At 39.9% G+C, this 27,915-nt stretch overlaps 1 protein-coding gene and 1 long non-coding RNA gene across 2 annotated transcripts; one reads left to right on the top strand and one right to left on the bottom strand.

Moving 5' to 3' along the window:
* Nucleotides 1-2,786: 2,786 nt before the first annotated feature.
* LOC147496070 (uncharacterized) lies at nt 2,787-17,113 on the bottom strand. The gene is made up of 2 exons (XM_086568519.1): nt 16,721-17,113; nt 2,787-3,392 (listed from the first exon to the last, which is right to left on the bottom strand). Exons 1-2 carry the CDS (start codon nt 17,111-17,113, stop codon nt 2,787-2,789), a joined length of 999 nt encoding a protein of 332 aa, XP_086424645.1.
* An 8,695-nt stretch (nt 17,114-25,808) lies between these two features.
* LOC147496069 (uncharacterized) lies at nt 25,809-27,245 on the top strand. Its single transcript, XR_015199516.1, has 3 exons — nt 25,809-25,916; nt 26,998-27,068; nt 27,165-27,245. It is a non-coding gene; the product is annotated as an uncharacterized LOC147496069 (long non-coding RNA).
* The last annotated feature ends 670 nt before the right edge of the window (nt 27,246-27,915 follow it).

The following is a 27,915-nucleotide window of genomic DNA, read 5'->3' as shown; positions in this document are numbered from 1 at the left end:
CGTCCACTACAAGTACTGATCATAATCAAACGTCTAGCTAGAACGAAAACAATCACTAATAAAGTTGATCAATAAATGTTTTATTTACGTTTATATATAAAGTTAATCATTTATGATCATTCACAGCTTCTAAGTTTGCTAGCTAGCTACCCAAGGCCTTACAGTACATTATCACATTAGATAATTCTGTTGGATAAAGGTACTGGGCGGCATTAAGGCTGAGTCCAATGGCTCCCTATCTCTGGCACTTTTCACATCTCTTGGCATACTCTGTAGAATCCTTCTTCATATGAGGCCAAAAGTACCCCCACAATGATATCAATATGTGTGTGTTGTTATGCACCGAGTGACTTCCACGGTCACCTTCCGTGTACCCTCGGCCAAAACTTCTTGACTTTGGGCCCTATGCACTTTAACATTGGTCCATTTTGGTTTCTCTTGTACAAATTCCCATCTAGTAATGTGTACCTTTGACTCACCTGTTCCATCTTTCGTCTTTCTTGTTTGTCTTCTATCTCTACCCCCGTCAGGAAAGTCTTTATGGGTGTCATCCATCCCAGATCATGCTCGGTGGTAAGCTAAATGCTTTCATCCTCTGTGGTACTTGGTTTGCTCAACACTCTCACTTCAATAGACCGTCCCTCTGTTCTAGGAAGCACTGCCGCCACATAAGCCAGTGCGTTAGCGTGCCTGTTCTCTCTGCGGCCTTGGTGGGCAAGCCTAATCTTATCAAACTTGCTTGCTTTTCTCTGTAGATACTCCAGGTATTTTGCCATCCTTGGGCATCGGGCCATAAATCCCCCATTCACCTGACAAATTACCAAGTTAGAATCAGAGTAAACAGACAATTCACTCACCCCCATATCTTTTGCCATAACCAATCCTGCTATCACTGCTTCATACTCAGATTCGTTATTAGAAGCCGAAAACCCTAGTTTCATTGACAACTCTAGCCGATTGTTCTCAGGGGTCACCAGAACGACACCAATTCTATTCCCGGTGTTTGTAGCAGATCCATCCGCGAACACTCTCCACCCATTCCGCTAATCCCAAGGGTCCAAAGGATCGCGATTCGGTTCCCCTTCCTGTTCCATGATCATTTATTCTCCCCAAGTTGGGTCCTCGGTTGGAAATTCTGCCGCCAAAACTCCACCATGGCTTGTGCCTTTTCTCGCCATTCGATATGGTATTGAATCTCATAACAACCGAAGCATCACCGCCCATTTTGGCATTTTGCGACTTTTCTTCCTTCAACGCTTTGTTTTAGTGGCAGATTCGTTATCACCACTACTGAATGGGCTTCGAAGTAAGGCTTCAACTTTAAGGCAGAAAATATCAAAGCCAAAGCGTACTTTTCAATTCTGCTGTACCAGGTTTCCGCTTCTAACATGGTTTTACTCTGGAAGTATACTGGCCTTTCTACTTTTTCCACCACTCATACAAGGATGGAGCTTACCGCGTACTCTGAAACTCCCAAATATAGATACAACTTCTCCCCCTATTCCAACCGTGACAGTAAAGGTGCTTTTCTCAAATAACCCTTCAACAACTGAAAGGCTTCTTCGCACTCCACCGTCCATTGAAAATCCAGAGTTTTCCTCAATAAACGATACAGTGGCCGGCATTTGTCCGATGATTTGGAAATAAATCTATTCAATACCGCGACCCTTCTAGCCAGCCGTTGCACCTCTTTCACATTCTGGGGGACGACATTTCTATCAGTGACCTAATATGCTCAAGATTCGCCTATATTCCGCGGTGCGTGACTATGTACCCCAAGAATTTCTTTGAAGATATCCCAAATGTACATTTCTCGGGGTTGAGTTTGAGTTTATGCTTCCGCAGTATAAGGAAAGTTTCTTGAAGACCTTCTAAATGTTCCTTTTCTAACAAACTTTTTTCCACCATGTCATCAATATATATCTCCATGCCCTTTCGAATTTTTCCCTCAAACATCTTTTCTCCTAACCGCTGAAAGGTGGCCCCAGCATTCTTTAAACCAAAAGGCATTCTCGTATAGCAGTAGGTACCACCTTCCACCACGAAGGTTGTCTTTTCTTGATCTGGGCCGAACATCGCGACTTGATTGTATCCCATGGACGCATCCATGAAAGAGAATATTTGAACCCTGCCGTTTTGTCTACTAGTTCATCTACTCGAGGCATAGGGTAACAATCCTTAGGACATTCTTTGTTTAGGTCCATAAAGTCAACACACATCCTGACTTTGCCATTCTTCTTAGGAACCGCGACCACATTGGATAACCATTTTGTAAACTCCACATCCCTAATTATTCCGGCCCCCTTCAACCTTATAACCTCTTTGCGGATCCCCTCAATGTACTTAGGTCTCATGCTTCTCATTTTCTACCTGAATGGCTTCACATCTTCATTCATATGCAGGCGATGACAGGCAAACTCTGGGTCTAACCCAGTTATATCCTCAATCACCCATGCAAATATATCCTTATTCTCTGTCAAAAACTATATCAGCTTCCTTTTCCACTCATCTGGCAATTATGACCCCACCAATGTAAATTTCTCCTCATCCCCTACCCCCAGGTTCACTATCTCAATCTCATCTAAAGTTTTAGGACCGGGCGGAGGCTCATATACTGCTTTCATGGCCGCATCCTGTAATTGCAATGTTGTTCCTTGTTCACTAGTCGCGCCCTCCTCTTTCGTTCCTCAGACCATATTTTTCACAATCACCTGATGGATATTTTGCGCGGCCACCTAATCCCCTTTAATTTCATACATCCCCCCATTGGTGGGGAAGCGAACCACCTAGTAATATGTCAATGGAATTGCCCTCATTTCATGGCTCCATCGTCTCCCTAGGATTGCATTATACTGGGAGTTTGTGTCTACCACCATGAATCTTGTGAATACAATCGCCGGACCAGCTGTCACAAGTAATACCAATTCCCCCATGGGTTCAGTCATACTACCATTGAAACCAAACAAATTTGTTTGAGGGGATTTCAACTGGTCTCTGTCGATGTTCATCTCCTCCATGTCCCCTTTGAATAACAAATCCAATGAACTTCCGCAGTCTATCAACACCCTCTTGGCCAGATAGTTTCCCATTGCTATAGTGATTACCAATGCATCCTCATGTGGTGATATAACTGACTCTAGATCCTTGGGAGTGAACATTATGACTTCCTCTCTCGTCGCGGTTCCACTGACTAACTGCAGTATGCTTACCACCTCGTTGACCTGCTGCAAACTTGCCGTCTTTCTAATCTTGTCTCTGTGTGCATTTCTCCCTAATGTTTCCCCACTAAAAATGACATTGATAGTTCCTAAGATTCTAGCCGGCGCCGGCACTCTCTCGGCTTGACGAACCTCAGTGACAAATTCCAAAGATCTGTTTTCGGCAAGAAAGAACTGCTTCAACACAACGAGAGCAATGGTAAAGAACGACTAAGAAACAGGGAATTTGATGTTGAGGGAGATGAAACTGAACCAAATAATGACTGCTACGCGTGCCAAGATATATTCTCTAGCTAGGGATCAAGTTTCAACGTAGTTCCTTATGAAAAATAGTTTGGTATTTATATAGGTAGAGTAGAGAGTCATTGTAGCTCAAGTATTCTCGTATCTTGAGTAATTGTGATAGAATATAACTGTCAACTGATAATTATCCCTTTGATAAGAAATGAATCTGGACATAAATTAACGTATATTAGTGGCAAGCCATGTGGCTAAGGTTCAGCCTTAAACACATGAGTTAATGGGCCTGTACATTGATCCATGGTATTGCAAATTGGGGTTTTAGCCCTGTCGATTAAATGAATAAAATAGAGACCCCTAGTAATGGACGTTTGCCACGTAGGTGGGGGTCGAAACACCGCCCCCTCTTTGGCATGCGAACAAAGTGCACATGGCAAAGAAGAGAAGAAAAATCAAGGAAAACTTGAAATAAGAAAAGAGTAAGCGGAATATATAACAAAGTGTCGTGTGAACGTAAACGATAGGAAAATGGACAATCGGAAAAAATTTGTGAATTATCGAAAACGAAATAATGTCAAATTAATGTATATGGGACGCATTGTAGTTAAAAAATGGCTGAAAAATGCACATAAAATTTTTTAAAAGAAATTGATTGCGAAAACTGTACGAACGACATTACGTGACAATACTACTTAAAGTTGATTTCGACAACGCGTGCCACCGGAATAGCAATACTAGGATTAGACCATTGAAATTATACGTAGGGGCAATATAGTAATAATAGCAATAAAAGGAAGGGAAACATTAATCGGACTCAAAGTGTTCGGAGGAGATAAGAATGTGGAGTAGATAAGAATGAGAGTAGAGATGAAGTTGGATTAGAAAAGAATCCCCAAGATCGAAAGAAAGTATTTCGACAAAACCTTATATAAGTGGTGTGCCCGCGATATCCCAATCCAGGAAAGAACAAATCATTCTCATCAAACAAAAGCGTGGTCACAACGACGAGAGTTCTCGCGTGGAAGCTCAAAGAACCAACACGACCGACCTTACTCCAACCCTTAGCCGTGTACACCGACCCAAAATCCCCTCGCCAAGTTTAAGTGGAGACAGAGAAAGGAGTCGTGGTTTTAAAACAAGTGATTCGCCCGCTCATGATTATCACCAACAACACCGGCCAGATAACGCTTTGATTCTTCGTCGCGCGTCGACCAACAGGTATGTCTCTCTTCATTAACCTTTGTTTATATATAAACTTGTGACAGACCATCGGATGCGTGCTCGCTTTGTGAAGCGTCGTGTTCATCGCTATTTATGCGTGCGGTTGCATGAAGTCGCAGGTGCATGCGATGCACGTCTTTGTCTCCATGAAACGTTGTGTGTATGAGGTACTCACGTGATAATGATTTCAGATTTGTGAAAGATCAAAAATCTCATGTCGCATTTCTTTGAATAACTTGTTTTCGATCCCATGTTTGTTCCGTGGAAGGCAATACTGATGATGGCGCCCAAATTCGAAAGTGAAATTAACAAACATGATACGGGGCAACACCAGCAAAGAAAGGGCACCGTACCTCTTTTTCTTTAATTTGGCCCGGGCATTCGGAACTGAAAGGAACAAACATGATATGGTGCAGCGCCAGTAAAGGAAAGGCACCGTACTTGCGTTGCATTAATGTGGCCCGGTGCACCCCATTTGGATAAAATGAACCCGGTTTTAGAGCTATCTGACCCTATTTTTTATTTTTATTTTTTATTTTTTTGCAGGTAGAAACAACCGTATTAAACAGGCGAAAGATAAACAAGAAGAAGAAAACTTGATGACGATCGTAGATTCGGTGAGGTGGAAAGAAGGTGACAGATACAACGTACACACGATGCCACGGCGATGGTCACTTAAAGAACTACGGAAAATACTAGTACTCGAGAGATTTGAGATGGACGAAGTGTATGAATTTGAAACGAAAGTTGAAGAAGATGAAGTAGTAATGGCTTACTCACAATTAAGTTGCGGGAATGCAATTCCGTTGAGCAAATAAATTGCACAATTATTGAGTTATTTTGGGCTGCCGAAGAAGACGGAGAAAAGTATGGAGAATATGACAAAGCGGTGGCAAAAACATTCGACAGCATGAAACAGGTATGTCAGTATTTTTTTTTTCCAGTTAGTTTCAAATTTTGGTTAAGTCTGAAAGACTAACGAAAAGATTTGTATTTTCATCGCTGGTTGAAACGGCGGAATTACGAGAAAAAGATATTGACGAAAAGTTTCGAACGGAAAGATCACAATGACGTAGAAAAAAATAATAATAAAGAAGCTGAATAAAGTTTTCGCTTAGAAAGTTCGGATTTTTGCCTTATAATAATAATGCGAATTTTTGCCGCACGGAGAAACGACGGTTGTACGAGCCTCGGAAAGTATCGCTCAGAAAGTTCGGCTTAATGCCTTATAAAAAATAATGAAGCTGGAGAAAGTTTTCGCGAAGAAAGCGTAATGCGAATTCTCGCCGCACGGAGAAACGACGATATTACGAGCAAATTATATTCATAAAGAGTCGGCAGAAAAAAGTTTAGCACAGAAAGACGTCAATTAATGTCGTAGAATAATTAAAGAAGCTGACAGAAGTTTCGTTGAAAAAGAGCGGCACAATGCCTTAGAAAAAAGAATGATGCGGAAAATAGTTAACGAAAGTGCTAAACGGTTTAATGCAAATTCGAAGAAGAAAATGAAGATTTAATCGAACAACCGTAAGAGACAACGAGAGACAATTGATTAGGTAATTGTGTGAATGTAATACCATAGAGCTAAAACTTCTTTTGATGAAAAATAATAATAAAGATGGGTTTGTTATTGAATATTGTTGTTGTGTCAGATAACATACCTGCGGAAAACTAACAATGTTATAAATTTATGCAGTTGAAATGAAATAGAACGAGACGCCCCCACGTAGAGAAAAACGCCCCCAATGCGTACTTAACTTTGCAAAAATAGACTAAGCGAGCATAAAAGCGTTCAAACTTAGGCTGACGAAGCTAAACGTGGTAACCTCGTCAGATTTTGTCAAAACAATAGTAATGGACTAAGCGAGCGTAAAAGCATTTAAACTTAAACTAACGAAGCTAAACGTGGTAACTTTGCCAGATTTTGTTATAGTGATAGTAACGAACTAAGCGAGCGTAAAAGCGTTCAAACTTAGACTGGCAAAGTTAAACGTAGTAACTTCGTTAGATTTTGTCATAGTGATAGTAATGACTAAGCGAACGTAAAAAATGTTCAAACTTAGACTGACAAAGCTAAATGTGGTAACTTCGTCAGATTTTTTTCGTAATGATAGTAATGAACTAAGCGAGCGTATAAACGTTCAAACTTAAACTGACGAAGCTAAATGTGGTAACTTCGTCAGATTTTTTCGTAATGATAGTAATGAACTAAGCGAGCATAAAAGCGTTCAAACTTAGACTGACAAAGCTAAATGTGGTAACTTCGTCAGATTTTTTCGTAATGATAGTAATGAACTAAGCGAGCGTAAAAGCGTTCAAACTTAGACTGATGAAAAGATGACTGCAAAAGTGATGTGTCTTGACCCTTCGCTTCTAACGACGGCGGAGAGATAAGCCAATGAATCTGCATGACGTATGTCATTTCGGGGTCTTTGAGTGATAGAGATGCTATCAAATTGTCGAGCAAGACTATGTATCAAACTAAGATAAGCCGCCATACGCTCATCTCTTGCTTCAAAAGACCCACCAAACTGATTGGCAACAAGGCGAGAATCCGTGTATAACTGGAGCTTTCGTGCCCCCAGTGTCAAAGTTGTTCTCAAGGCACAAATGGCAGCCTCATACTCGGCTTCGTTATTTGAAGCGGCGAAGCCAAGTCGCACAGATTTCCCAATCTTTTCTCCGCCGGGTATAACAAAAACGCATCCAATTCCAGACCCAGATTTACTATGGGAGCCATCTGAGTAAACAATTCATAGGTCAATGGGATTAGGAATTGCGTTTTCATGTTGGTCTTCGTCGCCCCCAGTTAGTGGTGGCAGAATGTCTTCCATAGATTCTTCCTGTCGCAAGAAATCGTTAATAGGAGAATCATCAATCGGAAAATCAGCTATCAAAGAAGCCAGAGCATGTCCTTTTTCAGTAGTACAACTGTCAAGGACAATGCTATATGCATTAAGATAACTTTCCCATTCGGCTAATCTACTTGATTCTGATAAAAAAGACGGGTCTACCATCATCAATGAAAAGAACAAAGACTAACGGCTTGAGTTGTAGCCGCCGGTATATGCCACTAGGTTGACCGTTGAAGGACTTGTCAATATAGGAGGGCCCGACAAAGTATTTCTTGATTGTTGCAATGCCATCTCACAATCAATGTTCCAAGTTCTTGCCCTCTTTTAAAGTCCGGAAGAAGGGATGACAATGATCGAAATATGTAGAAATAAATCTATGAAGAGCGGCAAGCCGACCCAAGAAGTCATTGAATTTCCTTCTTATTTTTTGGTGATGGCATATCAATAACGGCGCGTATTTGATCAGGATTAGACTCAATACCTCTACAAGTCATGAGGTATCCCAGAAATTTTCCAGAAGAGAGGCCCAAAAGAACATTTGGCGGGATTGAGTCTCATGTTATACTTGTTAAGCCTATCAAAAACAAGTTAAAGATCGGAAAGATGATCACCAGTATCCTTCGATTTAACAACTATATCATCGATATAAGCCTCCATATTTTTCCCAGCAGATCGGAAAAAATTGTATTGAAGAGTGAAATCCATTTCATCCAGAAGATTTAAACAGACAGACGCCCTCGGTCGAGCCTATGTGAAAGATGACACCTGCCATTACCTCTTACAAGAGTTAGAGATTTTAGGCGGTACACACTTTTGGGTCCGACTGGAGATTGTCTTTTTCTTTGCGTGTAACCAGCCTATATAGGTCGGTAGTTTGTCTGGGATTGTGGTCTTCCCTCTAGTTGCTTATGTGACACCTTCCTTCCTTATCAGATCAGACCTGTCTAGGATGACGATTTTCCTCAAGTCAACGAGGTCGGCCTTCCCTATCAGGTCAGTCTCATTTGGGATATTGGTATTCCTTATATTTTCTTCTGTGGCACCTTCTTTCCCTGTCTGGTCGGACCTGTTTGGGATGACAATTTCTCTCAAATCTGCGAGGTTGGCCTTCCCTGTCAGGTCGGTCCAGTCTAGGATGAAGGTTTCCCTTATACTTTCTTTCGTAACGCCTTCTTTCCCTGCCTGGTCGGACCTGTCTAGGATGGAGATTTTCCTCAAATCTACGAGGTTGGCCTTCCCTGTCAGGTCGGTCTAGTCTGGGATGAAGGTTTTCCTTATACTTTCTTTCGTGACACCTTCTTTCGGAGGCATTTGTACTGCCATTTGCAGTAGCGGCGGTGCTGCTACCTTCCGGAACCTAGTAACAAAAGTACGTAACTTTTCGTCACGTTGTTGCTTGATGTTCAAAAGTGAGTCGACATCCTTTGGCGTCTTGCAATTGTGGCAGAAATGATTAACAAACTGATTTTCTAGTTCATTGTATTGGTGAATTGATCTTGAAAGCAACTCACTAAACCAGCGTAATGCTTCTCCCTTTAGAGTTGATGGAAAGAGCTTACACATGAGCGGATCATCTCAACTCCATAACACCAAATTATTTTTGAACGATAGAACATGCAAGCCAGGATCTCCTTCCGACTCATCATAAAGTTCAAAATTGGGTTGTTTGAAGTCGGGATGGTGGTAAGCTTCCGAATGTCGGCGTTTAAAAACTTATCAAAGCACGCCATCATTTGTCAAGTTTTCATTCTTACATCCTTTGACTCTCTATCATTAAGTTCTTTTGCAATCAACTCTTTCAACTGTTGTTCTGTTAGAGTTAAAGTATTGGCTCGAACAACTGGACGCCCCCGGTCGTGCCCATGTGGAGAAGGATACTGTTTCGGCAATAAACTGCTTCAACACAACGAGAGCAATGGTAAAGAACGCACTAAGAAACAGAGGAATTTGATGTTCGGGGAGATGAAACTTAAACAAATAATGGCTGCCTACGTACCCAAGATCTATTCTCTAGGGATCAAGTTTCCACGTAGTTCCTTATGAAAAATAATGTGGTATTTATATAGGTAGAGTAAAAAGTCCTTATAGCTCAAGTAATCTTGTTGCTTGAGCAATTGTGATAGAATATAACTCTCAAGTGATAATTATCTTTTTGATAAGAAATAAATCTGGACATAAATCAATGTACATTAGTGGCAAGCCATGTGGCTAAGGTTCAGCCTTAGACACATGAGTTAATGGGCATGTACATTGATCCATGATATTGTGAATTGGGCTTTAGCCCTGTCGATTAAACGAATAAAATGGAGACCCCTAATAATGGACGTTTGCCACGTATGTGGGGGTCGAAACACCGCCCCCTCTTTGTCATGCGAACAAAGTTCACATGGCAAAGAAAAAATGGAATAAGAAAAAGTGAGCGTAGTGTATAACGAAGTATCATGCGAAAGGAAATGATAGAAAAATGGAATGTCGAGAAAAATGCCTGAATTATTGTGTGTTAAATAATTTTAAACTAATTTATATGAGGCTGCAATGTAATTAATTGATAGAGGGGGAAGCAAGAAGTAAAATAGGTGACAAAAAATCGATAAAGAAAACCAATTTTTAATTCGGATTGGCAGATCTAGTATTAATAGAAGTATGGAAAAAACGAGATTCTTTTCAAGAAAGTGGTTGGGCTGTAGTGGCACACCCACTAATTGGTGAGAGGGGTGAACAATGTTCGAGTCTTCACATGGACAAATTAATTTTTGAATTTCAAAGATTCCCAAACCTGGGCTATTAAGAGATAAAATAAAGGTAGGAAATGATAACCACATTCATGCAACGAATTTAAATCCGGTTTAAATCCGGATTAAGAAGTGATAAGCTCCGTAACTTGGAACAGTGGACGAACACAACAAAATCGCGAAGGAAAAAAAAATAATGAAGATTAGGAAGTGATAAGCTCCGTAACTTGGAACAGTGGACGAACACAACAAAACATAAGTCGTGAAGGAAAAAAAAATAATGAAGGCTGATGAAAATTTTTGTTCGGGAAAAATTCTCGTAGAAAGATCGCGTAATACCTTAAAAAAAATAATGAATGTGAAAATTTTTGCTCGAGGAATTTTTAGAGAGAAAGATCGCACAATGCCTTAGAAAAAAATGAAATTTGGCCGAAAATTTTAAAATTTTCGCCGGAAAATTTTTCGTAGAAAGATCGACACAATGCCTTAGAAAAATAATGAAGTTTTGAAAATTTCATTTCTCGGAAAATTTTTAGAGTAGAAAGATCGGTACAATGCTTTAGAAAAATAACGACGTTGACGAAAAATTTTCGTCTAAATTTTTCAGTAGAAAGATCGGCACAATGCCTTAGAAAAAATAATTAATTAATTTGTGAAATTTTTCGCTTGGAAAATTTTTCAGAAAGATCGGCACAATGCCTTAGAAAAAAATATGAATGACGTGAAAATTTTCGTCGGAAAATTTTAGAAAAGATCGGCGCAGAATGCCTTGCAAAAATAATGACGTTGACGAAAATTTTTCGCTCAAATTTTTTCGTGAGAAAGATAAGTTCGGAGACTATGACAAAGCGGTGACAAAAATTCGACAAAGATGAAACAGGTATGTCAATATTTTTACCGGTTAGCTTCAAATTTTGGTTAAGTCCGAAAGACTAACGAAAAGATTTGTATTTCGCGCTTGAGTTGAAACGCATGGAATTACGAGCAAAAGATATTGACGAAAAGTTTGAACGGAAAGATCACAATGCCGTAGAAAAAAAAAATAATAATAAAGAAGTTGAATAAAGTTTTCGCTCATAAAGTTAACGTAATCTGCGAATTTTGCCGCATCGGAGAAACGCAGCGGTTAATGCGAGCCTCGAAAGTTTCGGCCGAAAAGTTCAAATTTTAATGCCTTATAAAAATAATGAAGCCGGAGAAAGTTTTCACGAAGAAAGGTGGCGTATCGCGAATTCGCCCGCCGACGGAGAAACGGCGGTATTACGAGCAAATTATACTCAAAAAGAGTCAACGGAGAAAAGTTTTGCACAGAAAGACGTCAATTAATGTCGTAGAAGAATTAAAGAAGCTAACAGAAGTTTCGTTAAGAAAGAGTGGTAAAATGCCTTAGAAAAAAGAATAACTGCGGAAAATAGTTAACCGAAAGCGCTAAGCGAAGCGAATGCAAATTTCGAAGAAGAAAATGAAGATTTAATCGAACAACCGTAAGACAATTGACAGAAAGTTCGACTTAATGCCTTATAAAAAATAATGAAGCTGGAGAAAGTTTTCACGAAGAAAGGTGACGTAATGCGAATTCTCGCCGCACGGAGAAACGGCGGTATTACGAGCAAATTATACTCAAAAAGAGTCGACGGAGAAAAGTTTTGCACAGAAAGACGTCAATTAATGTCGTAGAAGAATTAAAGAAGCTAACAGAAGTTTCGTTGAGAAAGAAAGGTAAAATGCCTTAGAAAAAAGAATGACTGCGGAAAATAGTTAACCGAAAGCGCTAAGCGAAGCGAATGCAAATTTTGAAGAAGAAAATGAAGATTTAATCGAACAACCGTAAGACAATTGACAGAGACAATTGATAAGGTAATTATGTGAATGTAATACCATAGAGCTAAAACTTCTTTTGATGAAAAATAAAAATAAAGATGAGTTTGTTATTGAATATTGTTGTTGTGTCAGATAACATACCTGTGGAAAATTGACAATGTTGTTGATTTATGTAGTTGAAATGAAATAGAACGAGACGCCCCCATGTAGAGAAAAACGCCCCCAATGCGTACTTAACTTTGCAAAATTAGGCTAAGCGAGTATAAAAGCGTTCAAATTTAGACTGACAAAGCTAAATGTGGTAACTTCGTCAGATTTTTTCGTAATGATAGTAATGAGTAAGCGAGCGTAAAAAGTGTTCAAACTTAGACTGACAAAGCTAAATGTGGTAACTTCGTCAGATTTTGTCGTAGCGATAGTAATGGCTAAGCAGGCGTAAAAGCGTTCAAACTTAGGATCGACAAAGCTAAATGTGGTAACCTTCGCGATTTTTTCGTAATGATAGTAATGAACTAAAAGCGGCGTAAAATGTTCAAACTTAAACCGACGGTTAAGCGTGGTAACCGTCAGATTTTTTCGTAATGATAGTAATGAACTAAGTGAGCGTTAAAACGTTCAAACTTAGATCGACGAAAAGATGATCGCAAAAGTGATGTGTCAAACCCTTCGCCTTCTACCGGGCGTGGAGAGATAAGCCAATGAATCTGCATGACGTAAGTCATTTCGCGGTCTTTGAGTGATAGAGATGCTATCAAATTGTCGAGCAAGACTATGTATCAAACTAAGATAAGCCGTCATACGCTCATCTCTTGCTTCAAAAGACCCACCAAACTGATTTGCAACAAGGCGAGAATCCGTGTATAACTGGAGCTTTCGCGCCCCCAGTGTTAAAGTTGTTCTCAAGGCACAAATGGCAGCCTCATACTCGGATTCGTTATTTGAAGCGGCGAAGCTAAGTTACACAGATTTCCCAATCTTTTCTCCGCCGGGTTTAACAAAAAATGCATCCAATTCCAGACCCAGATTTACTATGGGAGCCATCTGAGTAAACAATCCATAGGTCAATGGGATTAGGAATTGCGTTTTCATGTTGGTCTTCATCGCCTCCAGTTATTGGCAGCAGAATGTCTTCCATAGATTCTTCCTGGCACAAGAAATCGTCAATAGGAGAATCATCAATCGGAAAATCAGCTATCAAAAGACGCTAGAGCATGTCCTTTTTCAGTAGTACGACTTTCAAAGACAATGCTATATGCACTAAGATAACTTTCCCATTCAGAAAGATGATCACCAGTATGCTTCGATTTAACGACTAGATCATCGATATAAGCTTCCATTATTTTTTCCAGCAGATCGGAAAAAATTGTATTGACAAGCTTTTGGTAGGTTACACCGGCATTTTTCAGACCAAAAGGCATAACAGTGTAGCAGAAAATGCCTTGGTCGGTCATGAAGGCGGTGAACTCTTGGTCATCCACATTCAAAGATATCTGGTAGTACCATGAAGAAGCATCCATGAAAGAGAGGCGTTGGAAGCCCGAAGTGGCGTTCACCAGTTCGGAAATTCGTGGCAATGGATACGGATGAATCGGACAAGCTTCGTTAAGGTTCATATGAACTTTACGATGAGTGGGAAGTTACATCAAAGGGACTTCGTGGTAAGTAGGGTGAAATCCATTTTATCCAGAAGATTTAAATAGACAGACGCCCCCGGTCGAGCCTATGTGGAAGATGACATTACACCTACCATTACCTCTTACAAGAGTGAGAGATTTTAAGCGATACACACGTTCGGGTCCGAATGGAGATTGTCTTTTTCTTTGCGTGTAACCAGCCTATCAAGGTCGGTAGTTTGTCTGGGATTGTGGTCTTCCCTCTAGTTAATTCTGTGACACCTTCCTTCCTTATTGGATCAGGACTGTCTAGGGCGACGATTTTCCTCGGTCGGCGAGGTCGGCCTTCCTATCGAGGTCAGTCTCATTTGGGATATTGGTATTCCTTATATTTTCTTCTGTGATGCCTTCTTTCCCTGCCTGGTCGGACCTATCTGGGATGCCAGTTTTTCTCAAATCTGCGAGGTTGGCCTTCCCTGTCAGGTCAGTCCAGTCTAGGATGAAGGTTTTCCTTAAACTTTCTTTTGTGGCCTTCTTTCCCATGCGGTCGAACTGTCTAGGATGGCGATTTTCCTCAGTTCTGCGAGGTCGGCCTTCCCTGTCAGGTCGGTCCAGTCTGGGATGAAGGCTTTTCTTATACTTTCTTCCGTGATGCCTTCTTTCTGCAATGCGGTGAACTGTCTAGGATGGTGATTTTCCTTAAATATCGCGAGGTCACCTTCTGTCCCGGTCGGTCGGTCCGGGATAAAGGTTTTCCTTATACTTTGTTAAAGTGATGCCTTCTTCGGAGGTGTTGTATCACCGCGATTTGGCGGTAATGGCGGCGCAGCGGTGGCGGTTGGCCGCTTCTCTGTTGGATGTTGCGAATTGATCCTACCACTAGGAGCAACTTGATTGTTCAACGGTTCTTGCATTGGCGATTTGAATTTCGAGGGTTGCGAGTATTATTAGCGGGGAGGAATATGTCGACTATTTGATCTGGCTTCTTGTGCTTACCATCTTGATTGTTTCACGTGATAATGAATTCTAAAATCCCCACAGACGGGCGCGCCAATTATGTTTCGGCAATAAACCGCTTCAACACAACGAGAGCAATGGTAAAGAACGCACTAAAAAAACAGAGGAATTTGATGTTGGGGAGATGGCGAGACAAATAATGGCTGCGCCCACGTACCCAAGATCTATTCTCTAGGGATCAAGTTTCCACGTAGTTCCTTATGAAAAATAATGTGGTATTTATATAGGTAGAGTAAAAAGTCCTTGTAGCTCAAGTAATCTTGTTGCTTGAGCAATTGTGATAGAATATAACTCTCAAGTGATAATTATCTTTTTGATAAGAAATAAATCGGACATAAATCAATGTACATTAGTGGCAAGCCATGTAGCTAAGGTTGACCTTAGACACATGAGTTAATGGGCCGTATACATTGATCCATGATATTAATGAATTGGGCTTTAGCCCCGTCGGTCATGAATAAAATGGAGACCCCTAATAATGGGCGTTTACCCCATTATGTGGGGTCAAAACAGATACCTTCCATTATCTCTTATTGGAGTTAGAGATCTTTGGCGATGCATACGATCAACTCCGACCCGGTGATTGTCTTTGTCTATCCCCTCAGAACCGGACTGTCTAAGCCCGGTAGTCACCCTTGGCGGGGTGGTCGGTATAATTATACCACTTCTCCAAGTTTTGTTGCTTTTTGTTTGGGATGCCCGCCTTCGATCATGTCGGATATATCTCGGATGGCGGTCTTTCCACGAAATTGCTTCTCTCGAGGTAAATCTTCCCTTTGAGATCGGACATGTCTAGGGTAGTAGTTATCCCCGCCAATCGATTCTCCCCATAGGAATACGGGTAATAGGGTCATTACTCTTAGAGTGTGTCTTGGTTGATTATGTTTGAGATCGAAATAAACGCGTTGTTGAGGGCGATAAAGTGGATCTTCAAAGGAGCGCCCCATACTGCTTTGGAATGGCTGCGTCCCGCCGTGAGTCGCCTTGATGTTGTTGAATTTGCGGCATCATCCACCGCCTTTGCCTCTTTGCGGCTTCCTTCTCAAGTTCCTATTTAAATTTTTGACTCGTCGTAACTCACACTCAACCTTACTAGGGGTGAATTGAAACATTACTATCACCTTTTCCGTTAGTTGGTGTGAGAGTAATGTTCACATCCATATCCATGTCAACTGAAGGATCGACATGGACAGACGGCGGACCGCATGGAGGATTCTTGACTTGTCGGTTTTCTTGTTGCAAAGACTGTTAGGGTTGGTGCGGGCGGTTATGCGCCTTTTGCGATGGCGATTGGCGGCGGTGGCGGTTTCTTGGCCGCTTCTGATTGGATGTTGAGAATTGATCCTACCACTAGGAGCAACTTGATTGTTCAACGGTTCTTGCATTGGCCAATTTGAATTTCGAGGGTTGCGAGTCCTATTAGCAAGAGGAATATGTCGACTACTTAGTCTGCTTCTTGTGCTTACCATCTTGATTGTTTCACGTGATAATGAATTCTAAATTCCCCCGGGCGAGCGCCCAATTATGTTTTGGTGAAGAAAACCGCTTCAACCACAACGAAGCAATGGTAAAGTAAAGCACTAAGAAACGAGGAGGAATTTGATGTTGAGGGAGATGAAACCGAACCAAATAATGGCTGCTTTCCCAAGATCTATTATCTAGGGATCAAGTTTCAACGTAGTTCCTTATGAAAAATAGTTTGGTATTTATATAGGTAGAATAGAGAGTCCTTGTAGCTCAAGTATTCTCGTATCTTGAGTAATTGTGATAGAATATAACTCATTAACCGATAATTATCCCTTTGATAAGAAGCGAATCGGACATAAATTAACGTATATTAGTGGCAAGCCATGTGGCTAAGGTTGACCTTAGACACATGAGTTAATGGGCTTTATACATTGATCCATGGTATTGCAAATTGGGCTTTTAGCCCTGTCGATTAAATGAATAAAATAGAGACCCCTAGTAATGGACGTTTGCCACGTAGGTGGGGGTCGAAACACATCCCTTAATTTCTCAATCATCATTTCCACCAACCACTTCAAGGCATAACACTCATTAGTAGCGTGGTTCCTAATCTGATGATATGCGCAAAATGGTTTCCCCTCTATCCCACCTGGAGTGTTCCGCAGACCCTCGTAATACTGCCGCCCCTTAATTAGCGGCAAGATCTCCTCTAACGGCCTGTTAAGCGAGGTTGGCTCTATCTCGCAGTATGGCTTCCTTTCTCGAATATCCCCCCTACCACGATCCCCAGTCCTCTCTGGTCCTATATTCTCTCCTCTGTATGATACCTTCTCTCTGTCCTCTCTTTTGCTCTTATCCTTTGGGTCAGCTCGGTTCACGGCCTGCCCTGTTTTCCCCGATCTTTTTTGTTCCTTTGTAGTCATCTGCATTATGTCCTCATATCGTATGTATTTTTCTACATTTGGGTACAGAGCGTGCAGAGTAGTGATTTCTATCTTGGACACCGACTCGTGAACTCTAGTTCCCTGCCTCAAGCCGTGCTGGAAGGCTATAACCGCGGTATGCTCATCTAAATTTTCCACTCTCAGCGTTTCTTCCTTGAATCTACACAAAAACTCCCTTAATGACTCTACTGACCTCTGCTTAATATTGAATAGGGCCGCGATATCTACCACCCTCCTTTTCTGGTGTATGAAGTGATCGACAAAGGCGCGCTCTAGCTCTTCAAATCCATTGATACTCCTCGAGGCCAACCTGTACTACCAGTCTGAGGCTCCCCCCTTAAGACTGGCGGGGAACATCATGTATCGAGAGTCCATCATACTTACTTTCTGCCATAGCGGCATCACGCAGGAAGTGATATAGATGATCTTTCGGGTCTCCTTTTCCATCATACCTTTCAAACCTTGGTTGGTTGAACCTCTTAGGCGCCGAATTCCATATCGAATCCGGTAGCGGATTCTTATTGAGACTTGCAACCTCTTTCTGCGCGGCACTTTGGTTAGCTCTTTCTGCTACGCGATTCACTTCCTTATCTTTCTCAATCATCGCCTGTACAACCTCCAGTGTGATGCCCGCTGTTGGTTCCGCGCCCATGGGCTGATATCCCTCATTCTCCCCTTTCATTTCACTACCTCGTTGATACCCCCGCTCTGTTTCCCCCTGTGTGGTCTCCCTTTCTTTTCTCAACTCATCGTTCTCGTTCCTCAACCTCACTATTTCCTCCTGAAGAAGTCTGTTGGCGTCTGCCGCCACGTCCGATATCTCTTCTTCCCCTACTCCTTCCACCTCTACACTCATTTGCTTCCTCTCTTGCCTTTGCTTCTTTCCTAGGTCTTCCTACTCCTCTTTTCGCTATATGGTGGCCATTTTGCTAACTCGGCTCCCCACAGACGGCGCCAAATGTATACTCAAAGATTACAACCTATGAACTCACTTATATTAGGGTATTCTTTTCTCTCTCTTTTTCTCCTCTCTCTTTTTCCTCCTTCGTTTTTCTCCTCTCTTTTCTTTATATACTCTCTTTCTTTCCTAACTTCCTTCTTGGTCTGGTTCGTTCATCTCGTGCTCCCTGCCTCTCCACCTGTCGCTATCTATATATGGCAGTTCTCAGTAGTTAGGTTACCGCGGATCTGATCCGCTGCATCATGTCTCCTCTTCCCTATTCAACATACGTCCCCCTTGCCACATATAACATCTTATGTCACGAATACCTCCACTACAAGTACTGATCATAATCAAACGCCTAGCTAGAACGAAAACAATCACTAATAAAGTTGATCGATAAATGTTTTATTTACGCCTATATATAAAGTTAATCATTTATGATCATTCACAGCTTCTAAGTTTGCTAGCTAGCTACCCAAGGCCTTACAGTACATGATCACATTAGATAATTCTGTTGGATAAAGGTACCGGGCGGCATTAAGTTAACATTTTAGGAAGGGGTGTCTAAATCACCTAAGTTAACATTTTAACGCCGGCCACATTGCTAACAAGCAGACTTTGCTAGCTGGACGAATTTGAAGAAGAATATACATCTCAAGCAAAAAACAAAAAATAAAACATACTGTCTTTTACTGCTACGGCGTGTATGGGCAACTCCTTTAATTAAGTGTTGCTTCTTAGGCTGAGTACAATGACCCCATATACTCACACTTCCACTTGGTTTGTACTTTTTCTTTTAAAGAGATAGGAAATGTAATTGCATTGACCAATTTGTTAATAAATTTATAAGAATACAATGCTGAGCTCCATTGTCCATAATCTTGAGGTATAGATTTCAGCTTAAAATATGTTACACATGAATGTGGTTATCTGATTGTAGACGGTGACCAACCGCATTTGATTTCAGCTTAAGATTTCAGCTTGAAATTGGAGACGGTGACCAACCGCATTTGATTATGAAATTTGTTATCTGATTGTGGTTAAAATTATGATGCCACTTGCAGTCTGAAGGTGTGATGCGTAAATGACTACGTAGGCTTGAATTAATGTCCCTATACCACCCATCTCCATCTTTAGTGAGAAAGTTACGTCTGCATATTCCACAAATAGTATTTTGATATTAGTTTGTTTCCGTTTATTGAAAACAGACTTCGTGTTTGAGTTTTTTGCACTGGGTTCAGAAATTGTTGTCGAGTTGGTTAACTCGCAGAAAGATGCTTAACTTAATTAAACCGCCAGTATGCTCACATAGTCTTCCATAGGCATTCATGCTAGTTTAGATAAACAGATGCATTGCCACTAGCTGATGTGCTGGCAAATCCAGCATCAAGTTGCACTGGATCACCATGCTTCTCTGGTGAAATGCTTGTAAAAGAAGCATGTGATGTAGTAGAGTCTTCCTTTAGATGACTCCTGTCTTCTGTGAGCTGAGATTCACTTACGGAGTACCGACTAGATTGATAAATGTTCCGATCATCATATCCACTCCCATTAGAATGGCCTGTTAAAGTGGTTTGAATCTCTTGAGTTCCATTATAAGTACTAGAATAACGATTCTTCTCTTCTTCCGGATGATCAAGTTCTGATCCTTGATACTGTTTAGATGCCACATCCTTTCCGAATTTCGGCCCAGACTCCGTATAAAATGCATTGTGGCTACTGTCAAACTGACAAAGATTATCATGTGTTTCACTATAGGAACCTAACTCATTGTTGATGGACAATTCAATTGCATTGCTGTTACTAATTGAAACTACCCTAATAGGCTCATCTCCTTCTGAGGTAACAGCTCCATTTGAAGCAACAGGTCTCTTAGGTCCACTTTCTTTTGTTGGTGCCACATGTTGGCTAACCTCAGTAGAGCTGGCCACTTGATGCAGGCTTTCTCGCTTTTCCTTCTGCGTTTTTCTTTTTAAACTCTTACAGCAGCAGAAGAAACAGAAATAAAAATTGAAGATTACTAAACTAAATTTGATAAGATTCACCCGGGGAGTGTACAATGCCATGAACTCCCATATGAATCACAAAGAACAAAGCTAAAGAACCTCTGTCAAGATCTTACAAATACGACACCATCTCGCTTCAGCAGCCAGGTCTAATTTCATGCAATAAGGACAAGAAGTATGATATGTGAATTTCAAATTATTTGCAGTTAGGTTGTTCCATAATGGGATTTCAGTTGGACATCTTGTTTGGTTACGACAAACAACGAAATTTACATAGCTACAACATATATTTAACTGAAATAAATGACAGTAACAATAACTGGAAACAAAGATGAGAAAGCACATTGTTTCGCTTTCATACCTATGCACGTTACAAACAGTGAATCTTTTTTTCATTTTGAACCTTCCTTTCTTGAAGCCTGCAAAACATCATGACAAATTTGAGAAATAAAATTACTACTTTAAAAAACAAGGGGTTTTTTAGACTTTGGTACCACTTTTTAGTACGATATTAGGAAATAGTACTACTTTTTTTCTTGACCGTCAGTTAACCGAGTTGACCACGGTCAAACTAACAGTATTTTCAATACTTGCCTTTGAGAAAACAACCATCAAGACCAACTATTGGCCTACACCCATTCCTCCACCCATCTAATGATGCCTTGAATGCAACCAGAACACCAATGAAATTATAACTGTCTTGGTTCACAAAGTATTTGGAAATACTACTTGGGTTTCTTCTCATAATCTGCCTACACATATCTAGGACTAGTTTGTAACCATTCTCATAATTTCCATGAATTGCCATATTGAAAATACTGCCAGTTTGACCGTGGTCAACTTGGTCAACTGACGGTCAAGAAAATAGTGGTACTATTTCTTAATGGTCAAGAAAAAAAAAGTGGTACTATTTCTTAATTTTTTTTGAAAAGTGGTACTATTTCTTAATATCGTACTAAAAAGTGGTACCAAAGTCTAAAAAACCCAAAAACAAATAAAGATGACAACAAATAATCTGTTGAATTCTTTCCTCCCCTGAACAAAACTTGAATAACTCAAACTTCTAGGTTTGATCCATTGGCAATACAAACATTCAACGCAGAAACTTCACTTTCTGTACTTTCTTCATTTGAACTTTTCCTGCCTGTAACTTAGATATAGTACGGTCATCTGGCACTAATCCCTTCATGGTCATTTCATCAACAAGGTTTACAACCTTGTCCACATCCCCCTGATTATAATACCCAGACATCATAGCTGTATACGTGAAGGCATCAGGGGTTAGCCCTCTGTCTATCATCTCATTAAAAAGATGACGAGCATCCTGAAGGTTGTCTGCCTTGCAATTCCAATCAATCAAAACAGTATACATAACAACATCATGTGTAATATCCATGATATTCATTTCACTAAGCAATATAGAAGCATCATACAATTTCCCCGTGGTTCCCTCAGAGTTATGACTGGAGTGGCGTCTTTTTCGATTTTCTTTATGGATCCCATCAATAAGCACCGTATAAGTAATTACATCAGGCTTGCGTCCCTTCTTTTGCATGTCATCAAGTAAATTCCAAGCTTCCTGCAAGCAATGGGTCTTGCAGTATCCATTCATCATTATGGTGTAAGTTTTGACATCCGGTATTAACTCTTTGAAGTCCATAAGGTCAAACACATGCCGTGCCATCTTCACATTTTTAGCTCTACATAAAATAGCAATAATTTTGCAGTAATATATCTCATCCAGGTCCCAATCCAGAGCTAACATTTTCTCAAACAATACAAGAGCTCCCTGGGTGTCTTCCTCACATAGTTTACTCAGGAGATTTGAGCAAGCATTTTTACTTACAAGGTTTTGATGCGTAGACAACAAGCACAGACATAGTTTATATGCTTTTTCTGTATGGCCTGCTTCACAATACCCCTTGACCATCGCACTGTAAGTAACGACACACTTTTCTTCTTCCAAACCATCAAAAAAAGCTCTGGCCCTTTTTGTCTTGCCTACTCTGCACAGACCTCTAATTATCATGATAACTGAGTAGATCAACTACTTGGGATTTCATATAACTGAGTAGATCAACTACTTCCTGTGCGTTCCCATTTCTCGAGTACCCACCAGCCAGTATATTGTAGGTGATAAGATCGGGCTTAACTCCCTGACGGCAGTACCCATTTATTAAACATGTATAATGTATGGCATCAGGAATCATTTTCTTCCCCTTCATCTCTTCAAGCAGCTTCTCAGCTTCTTGCACTGCACCCATCTTGCAGAAAGCATCAATCGCAATATTGTACAAAACCTCATCAAGAAAACCCCCTGAAGTCTTAAACCTCTGGAATTGTTCCACCACTTCAACAGTCTTCCCCATCTTGCATAAACACTGTAGGTGAGAGCTGACAATAACACAATTCCTCTTAATAGCATCAGATTCTATCTCATTGTGAAGATCCAAGGCTCTCGCAATGTCACCAGTCTTACAATACGCATGAATAAGGGTACTGTAACTGTAAACATTAGAAGCCACTCCATGCTTCTTCATGTCATGTAAGACATCCTCACCTTCCTGCAGCATCCTCTCATTGCAGAACCCACGAATCACGACATTGTAGCCAAAGACATCAATTGGGACCTCTGCTTTCCTACATCTCTTGAGCAATTCATAGCCGTGACTTGTTTTACCATGCTTGCAAAATCCATCAATCCAAGTCGTGTAAGCAAACGCACTCGGAGTAACACCTGCTTCTTCCATGTCTTTAAACACTTCGGAAGCTTCGTCCGGATTCCCTCTTCTACAGTACGCCTTGATAAGAATTACATAAGTGTAAGCATTTGCACTCAATCCCCGCCTCTTCAATTCCTGGAATAAGGCCAATGCCGAGTCGGACTTACCACGGTCAATCAAGCAATTCATGATATAGTTACAAGACCAAACATGAGGAACGAATCCCCGCCTTGTCCTTTGGAACAACGCATTCATAGCATCATCAAACATCCCAAGTTCAACATAAGTCTTAACCAAAACATCAAAAGCCCGTACAAGAGGACTCCATTTATCACACTCCTCATAATTACCATAACTCTCCCTAAGAACTTCAAAAAGCTCATAAACATCAAAATGGGGATGTTTCTCTTTAGACACAATGAGCTCCATAAATAGAGAACCCAACCTTTTCCTATTACCAGAACCACACAAAATCCTAACAAGAGCCGAATAACACTTAATATCATGGCGAAAACCGCGGTCATTTAGTTGGCGAAAAAACAAAAGCGCATCATCGGGTTTTTTCCACATATCATTCAAAATGTCTACAACCATTACAGTATCTAGTTCTACAAGATGGTCGTGTGAAGTTGTTGGGTGTTGGGCAGAAATGGGTACGTACGCTTCTTCAATAGCAGCAGAAATTGAACAAAATGGACGAAATTTACAATGGGCAATCCATTTTTTACAAGAAAAGTGCTTAAACGTTGAAACATACATTATATAGAAAACCCCCATCACATTATTTGCTCACAAGGTAACATCAAGTTTAAAAAAACATTTAGTTATTGATATTTCAAACGAGGGATAAGAGGAAAGAGAAGATTATTATCTGCTGTAGTTTTGATGTTACAGAGAGAGTAAAGAATGGCAACAAGGGGTTGAAGCTGGAAAAAGAAGGGAAGAGTGAACAAGTATTTGAAGAATGTAAGAAGGAATTGGCGGCGAGAGAAAGAGAGTTCGGTTTCATTAAGTTTTGGGAGTTACTAAGATGGTTCGAGATGTAGTGGAATTAGTCTGTGTCTTGGTTGGGGAGAAACACGTTATAGATAAGGACACGTGTTGGGATATAGGAAGAGGAGTAGAACTAGAAAGTATGTGAGTGTTGTGCTAGATCGTGGATTTTCTTATTCGTTTATGAGTCGTTGAGGTGAGATCAAAATTTGATGCTCACGCAAACATTGCCACAATGACACCACCCCTATGCCTTTTCCTACTATTAAATCCAACTAATACCAAAATTTATGAAAGGCTAGAGCATCTCTAGGTGGTGATAGCATACTCTTCATATTTGAAGAAATTGGTCGCAAATTTCGTCCGCAAAATTCATTGTAGGGGCCACCATACGCGCCATTAGTACTGGCTTGAAGAAAAAGTTTGAAGAAACTGGTCGCAAATTTCGACCAACTCTAAGTGATCACAAATTTCATTTCGAAAAATTCATTGTAGGGGTCATTTATCACGTGCCATTAGTAATCGTGGCGTCAAGATCTTAATGGCGCATGCTATCAAATACAAAGTCTGAAATTTCAAGAAATTGCTTCATTCTCACCCAACACTCCAAAACTATCTCCACAACTATGGCTTCTTCTTCATCATTACAAAAAACTAGCCAACATACCGACATTGCCGAATCAACTCAATAATCCTGTTATTTTGATACACTCGATCAAGAGAGGTGCCAAATTTTCACCTCAAGAAAACACCTTGCGTTGTCATGCAAGTATATGAACAAAAGGTGTCCTAAAACACCACATTGTCAAGGTTATATACTCATACATAGAAGTTGTAACGAAGATGGTGAAAAAATAAGATTTTTGAAATGCATGTATGATATATGTCCTGGTATGGAATATATATATGGAGACAATTTGTTAATATGCACGTGTTGTGGCGAGAATTATCATTGGTATAGGTATTGCCCTTATGCACATGTATCATGCCCAAATGGTTGTGATGGTGTTAGAGAGCTGAAAAAGTTTGCGAACCTTGAAGGAAAATGTATTGATCTATTGAAGTGTTTAGTGTGTGAAAAATGTGAGTGGTTAGGTGATATAATGGAAAAGATTAAGAGTGGTTAGAGTATTGTAATGTGAATGGTTAATGTTAATTATTTTTTTTCTATGACTATGTAACTTTTTTTAATATGAATAAACTTTAATTTTATATAAATATATATTTAGTTTAAATTTATATATATATCAAAGACCATTAATACTGAGTAGTGGAAAATGCTCCCAGTGACCCACGTCAGCCCCCTTTTTTTTTTCTCTGAGACTGACACATCAGATTTTTCATTAAAAAAGGAGTTCTATGCCTTTTTTTGCCAATTTCAATTGTTCCTAACCCAAAGTAGATAAAAACCTCATTCTATACTCTTTTTTCAATTCTACAAAACACTCCCAACTCTCCAAAAAAAAAAATCATCTCTCCAAAAACCCTCTCTCTTATTCTTCTCTTCTTCCAAAATTAAACAATCTCTTCAAACCCTCTCTCTTATTCTTCTTTTCTTCCAAAATTAATTAAACGATGTCAAAAAGGATGATAGAGTGATCAAAGCATTTACTTTGATTATTGTCATTCCTCTGCTATATATATATATATCGGTGTTGAAGAAATCTTGTCATGGGATCTAATGAACACAACTGTGAAACAACGAGCCATGCCATCTTGAACTTCTCTGAACATTTACACAGTGAACCAACGGAAAATATGATTGTAGGATCTGAATCATTGATGTTAGAGTAGCAGCAGTCCACCTTTTCACACAAGAGAAAATTCAAATATGCAATCAAGATCGAGAAAGAGAAAATGGGTTCTGAGATCCTCCCTAGGAAGTGCCAGAGTTCTTCGGCCCAGAGAAAATGGTCTTTGTAAAGCTCCTGATCCTACTGATATTTCTACAAATGTTAGTGTTAATTAAAAGAAACAAAAAAGAAAGATGAGAAAAAGGACAAATAAAGCATGGATGATGAGTTTTCGATAACAAGAAGGCGTCTAAGATCTTTGTCAGATCGAATGGGCAATGAGCATAACTATATTGATGCTTATTCTGGTGAAGGCTGGAAAAGACAAAGGTTTGCATATTATAATCTCAACCATGCATCATACTAAATATCTTTATCAGTTTTGGGTAGAAATTTTCATGTCCACCGTGCTTTGATTTTTCTTCTTTGAGATTATATATCTAAAATCTGGGATCCTTGATTTATTGAACTATTACACTTGCTTGCACATACTCTTATTTTGTTTAGAACTAGAAATGTTTCATTGGATGTCAATTTGGAGCCCCCTTATTATTGGTAGACTATTGAATCTCCTAGAATTCTATTTATTTATTCAGATTATTATAAATTTGGGTAAGCAGGAAAGTGTAGGTCACTAATTCTGTTAGACTAAATCAAATAAATCCACATATATTATATGTATGTAATTACTTTTGGATGATGGTTAGAGGACCAAAATCTCTAAATTAATAGTTAGTTTATGGTCGTTTAACTTGAACATACTCAGGTTAATAAGTTACGTGATTACAATTAAACCCGGTGAAGTACAATAGATATTACAACAAAAGAAATCTCTACAGAGCAACACCTTTGAATCTGATTTTAGTGTGTTATTGTGTTAGCAAGTTCATCTAGAGAGTTGTGTCAAGTTTCCCATAAGGCCATAATGACGCTTGCTTGCATTGGGAATGCTCTTAGATTAGAAGAAATAAAGATATCGTCACCTTTCCTTAACCGATTAACACCGAAAACCGATATTGACTGCCCTTAGAATTAAAAACAACCCCTACTATTGCTCTTCTCTGTTAGGAAACCGATACTTAATTACTATTATGAGTCCAGTAGAATTGGTTATTTCTAATTTAGTTGTGTCTAATCAAAGACCATTAATATTGAGTAGTGGAAAATACTCCCAAGAAGCCACGTCATATTTGCTAATGAAGCAGATGAAAGGGCTAAAGAGGCTGAGGTTTGTGTTCTTGATATCAAAGATGAGTTGAAGAATGCTTCAGAAGAGGTTGGAAAAGTATAGAAAAAAATGCGAGAAGCATATGGTATATTTATTATTTATATATCCCCCCTAATGTTGTTTTATGATTTTAAAAGGTTTTAAATTTTTGTTGATTTCTTAGTTGGGTTTCTTTGGTGGCAGGTTAGCGAAACTCGGTTGACTGAGGAGTTGCATTTGATGAGAGAGAAGATTACCATGCTTGAGCAATCAAGGTATATAATGGGTACTGGCCAAATTTTATAGTGGGGATAAATGTTTACGCGTACAGATTAGTATGCTAAGTTTGTCATTCATTTTGCATTAATCAGGTTGCAAGGATGTAGTGATAATCCTATTCACTGTAGCAAATGTTCTTCGTTGAAAGCAGATGACCAAATTCCATGCCCACAATGAAAAAAACTGATGTGTCACAATTCTTTTTAGCAGCGCATTGATGATGCTCTAACACAACTGAAATTTAGCAATTTTTTTTACTTTTTTTTTTGCTGATGTGTCACAATGAAAATGGCAAATGCGTTGATGGTGCACTAAGAGATTGGGGTAGTGAAATGGGAAAAAAAATGGCAAATGCGTTGATGATGCTCTAAGAGATTGGGTCGAGTATTTGTATTGTCAATCTGCAAGGTTATACTTGGGGGATGTTTACATATGGTCTGCTACTGGGGTCTAGCAAGGCGACCCTTTGGGTCCCATTCTCTTTGAACTGGTGTTGCATCCTCTGATTTTACAGATTCATTCCATATTTCAGTTATTGTTACAAGCTTGGTACTCAGACGATGGGACTCTGATTGGGGATATATAACAAGTGGCGATAACTTTATGTATGATTCAGGAAGAAGGACCTTCTTACGGGTTGGTTCTTAATGTGGCTAAAACTGAGACATTTTGGCCATCACTTGATCTACATTGCTTCACTCCCAGTCTCTTTCCTTTAGATTTAACCCGTCCTGGTTGCTTGGAGGGATAGTCAGCACCGATTCATCCTTTGTCATGTGCCTTGCTCGCAAGCGTGTTGAAAAAACTATGAATTTGATGGATTGTTTAGCTATTTTGGAGGAT

This window comes from Coptis chinensis, chromosome 6, assembly GCF_015680905.1.
Source record: "Coptis chinensis isolate HL-2020 chromosome 6, ASM1568090v1, whole genome shotgun sequence".
Lineage (NCBI taxonomy): Eukaryota > Viridiplantae > Streptophyta > Magnoliopsida > Ranunculales > Ranunculaceae > Coptis > Coptis chinensis.
This window is presented reverse-complemented; position numbering and strand designations above follow the sequence as displayed.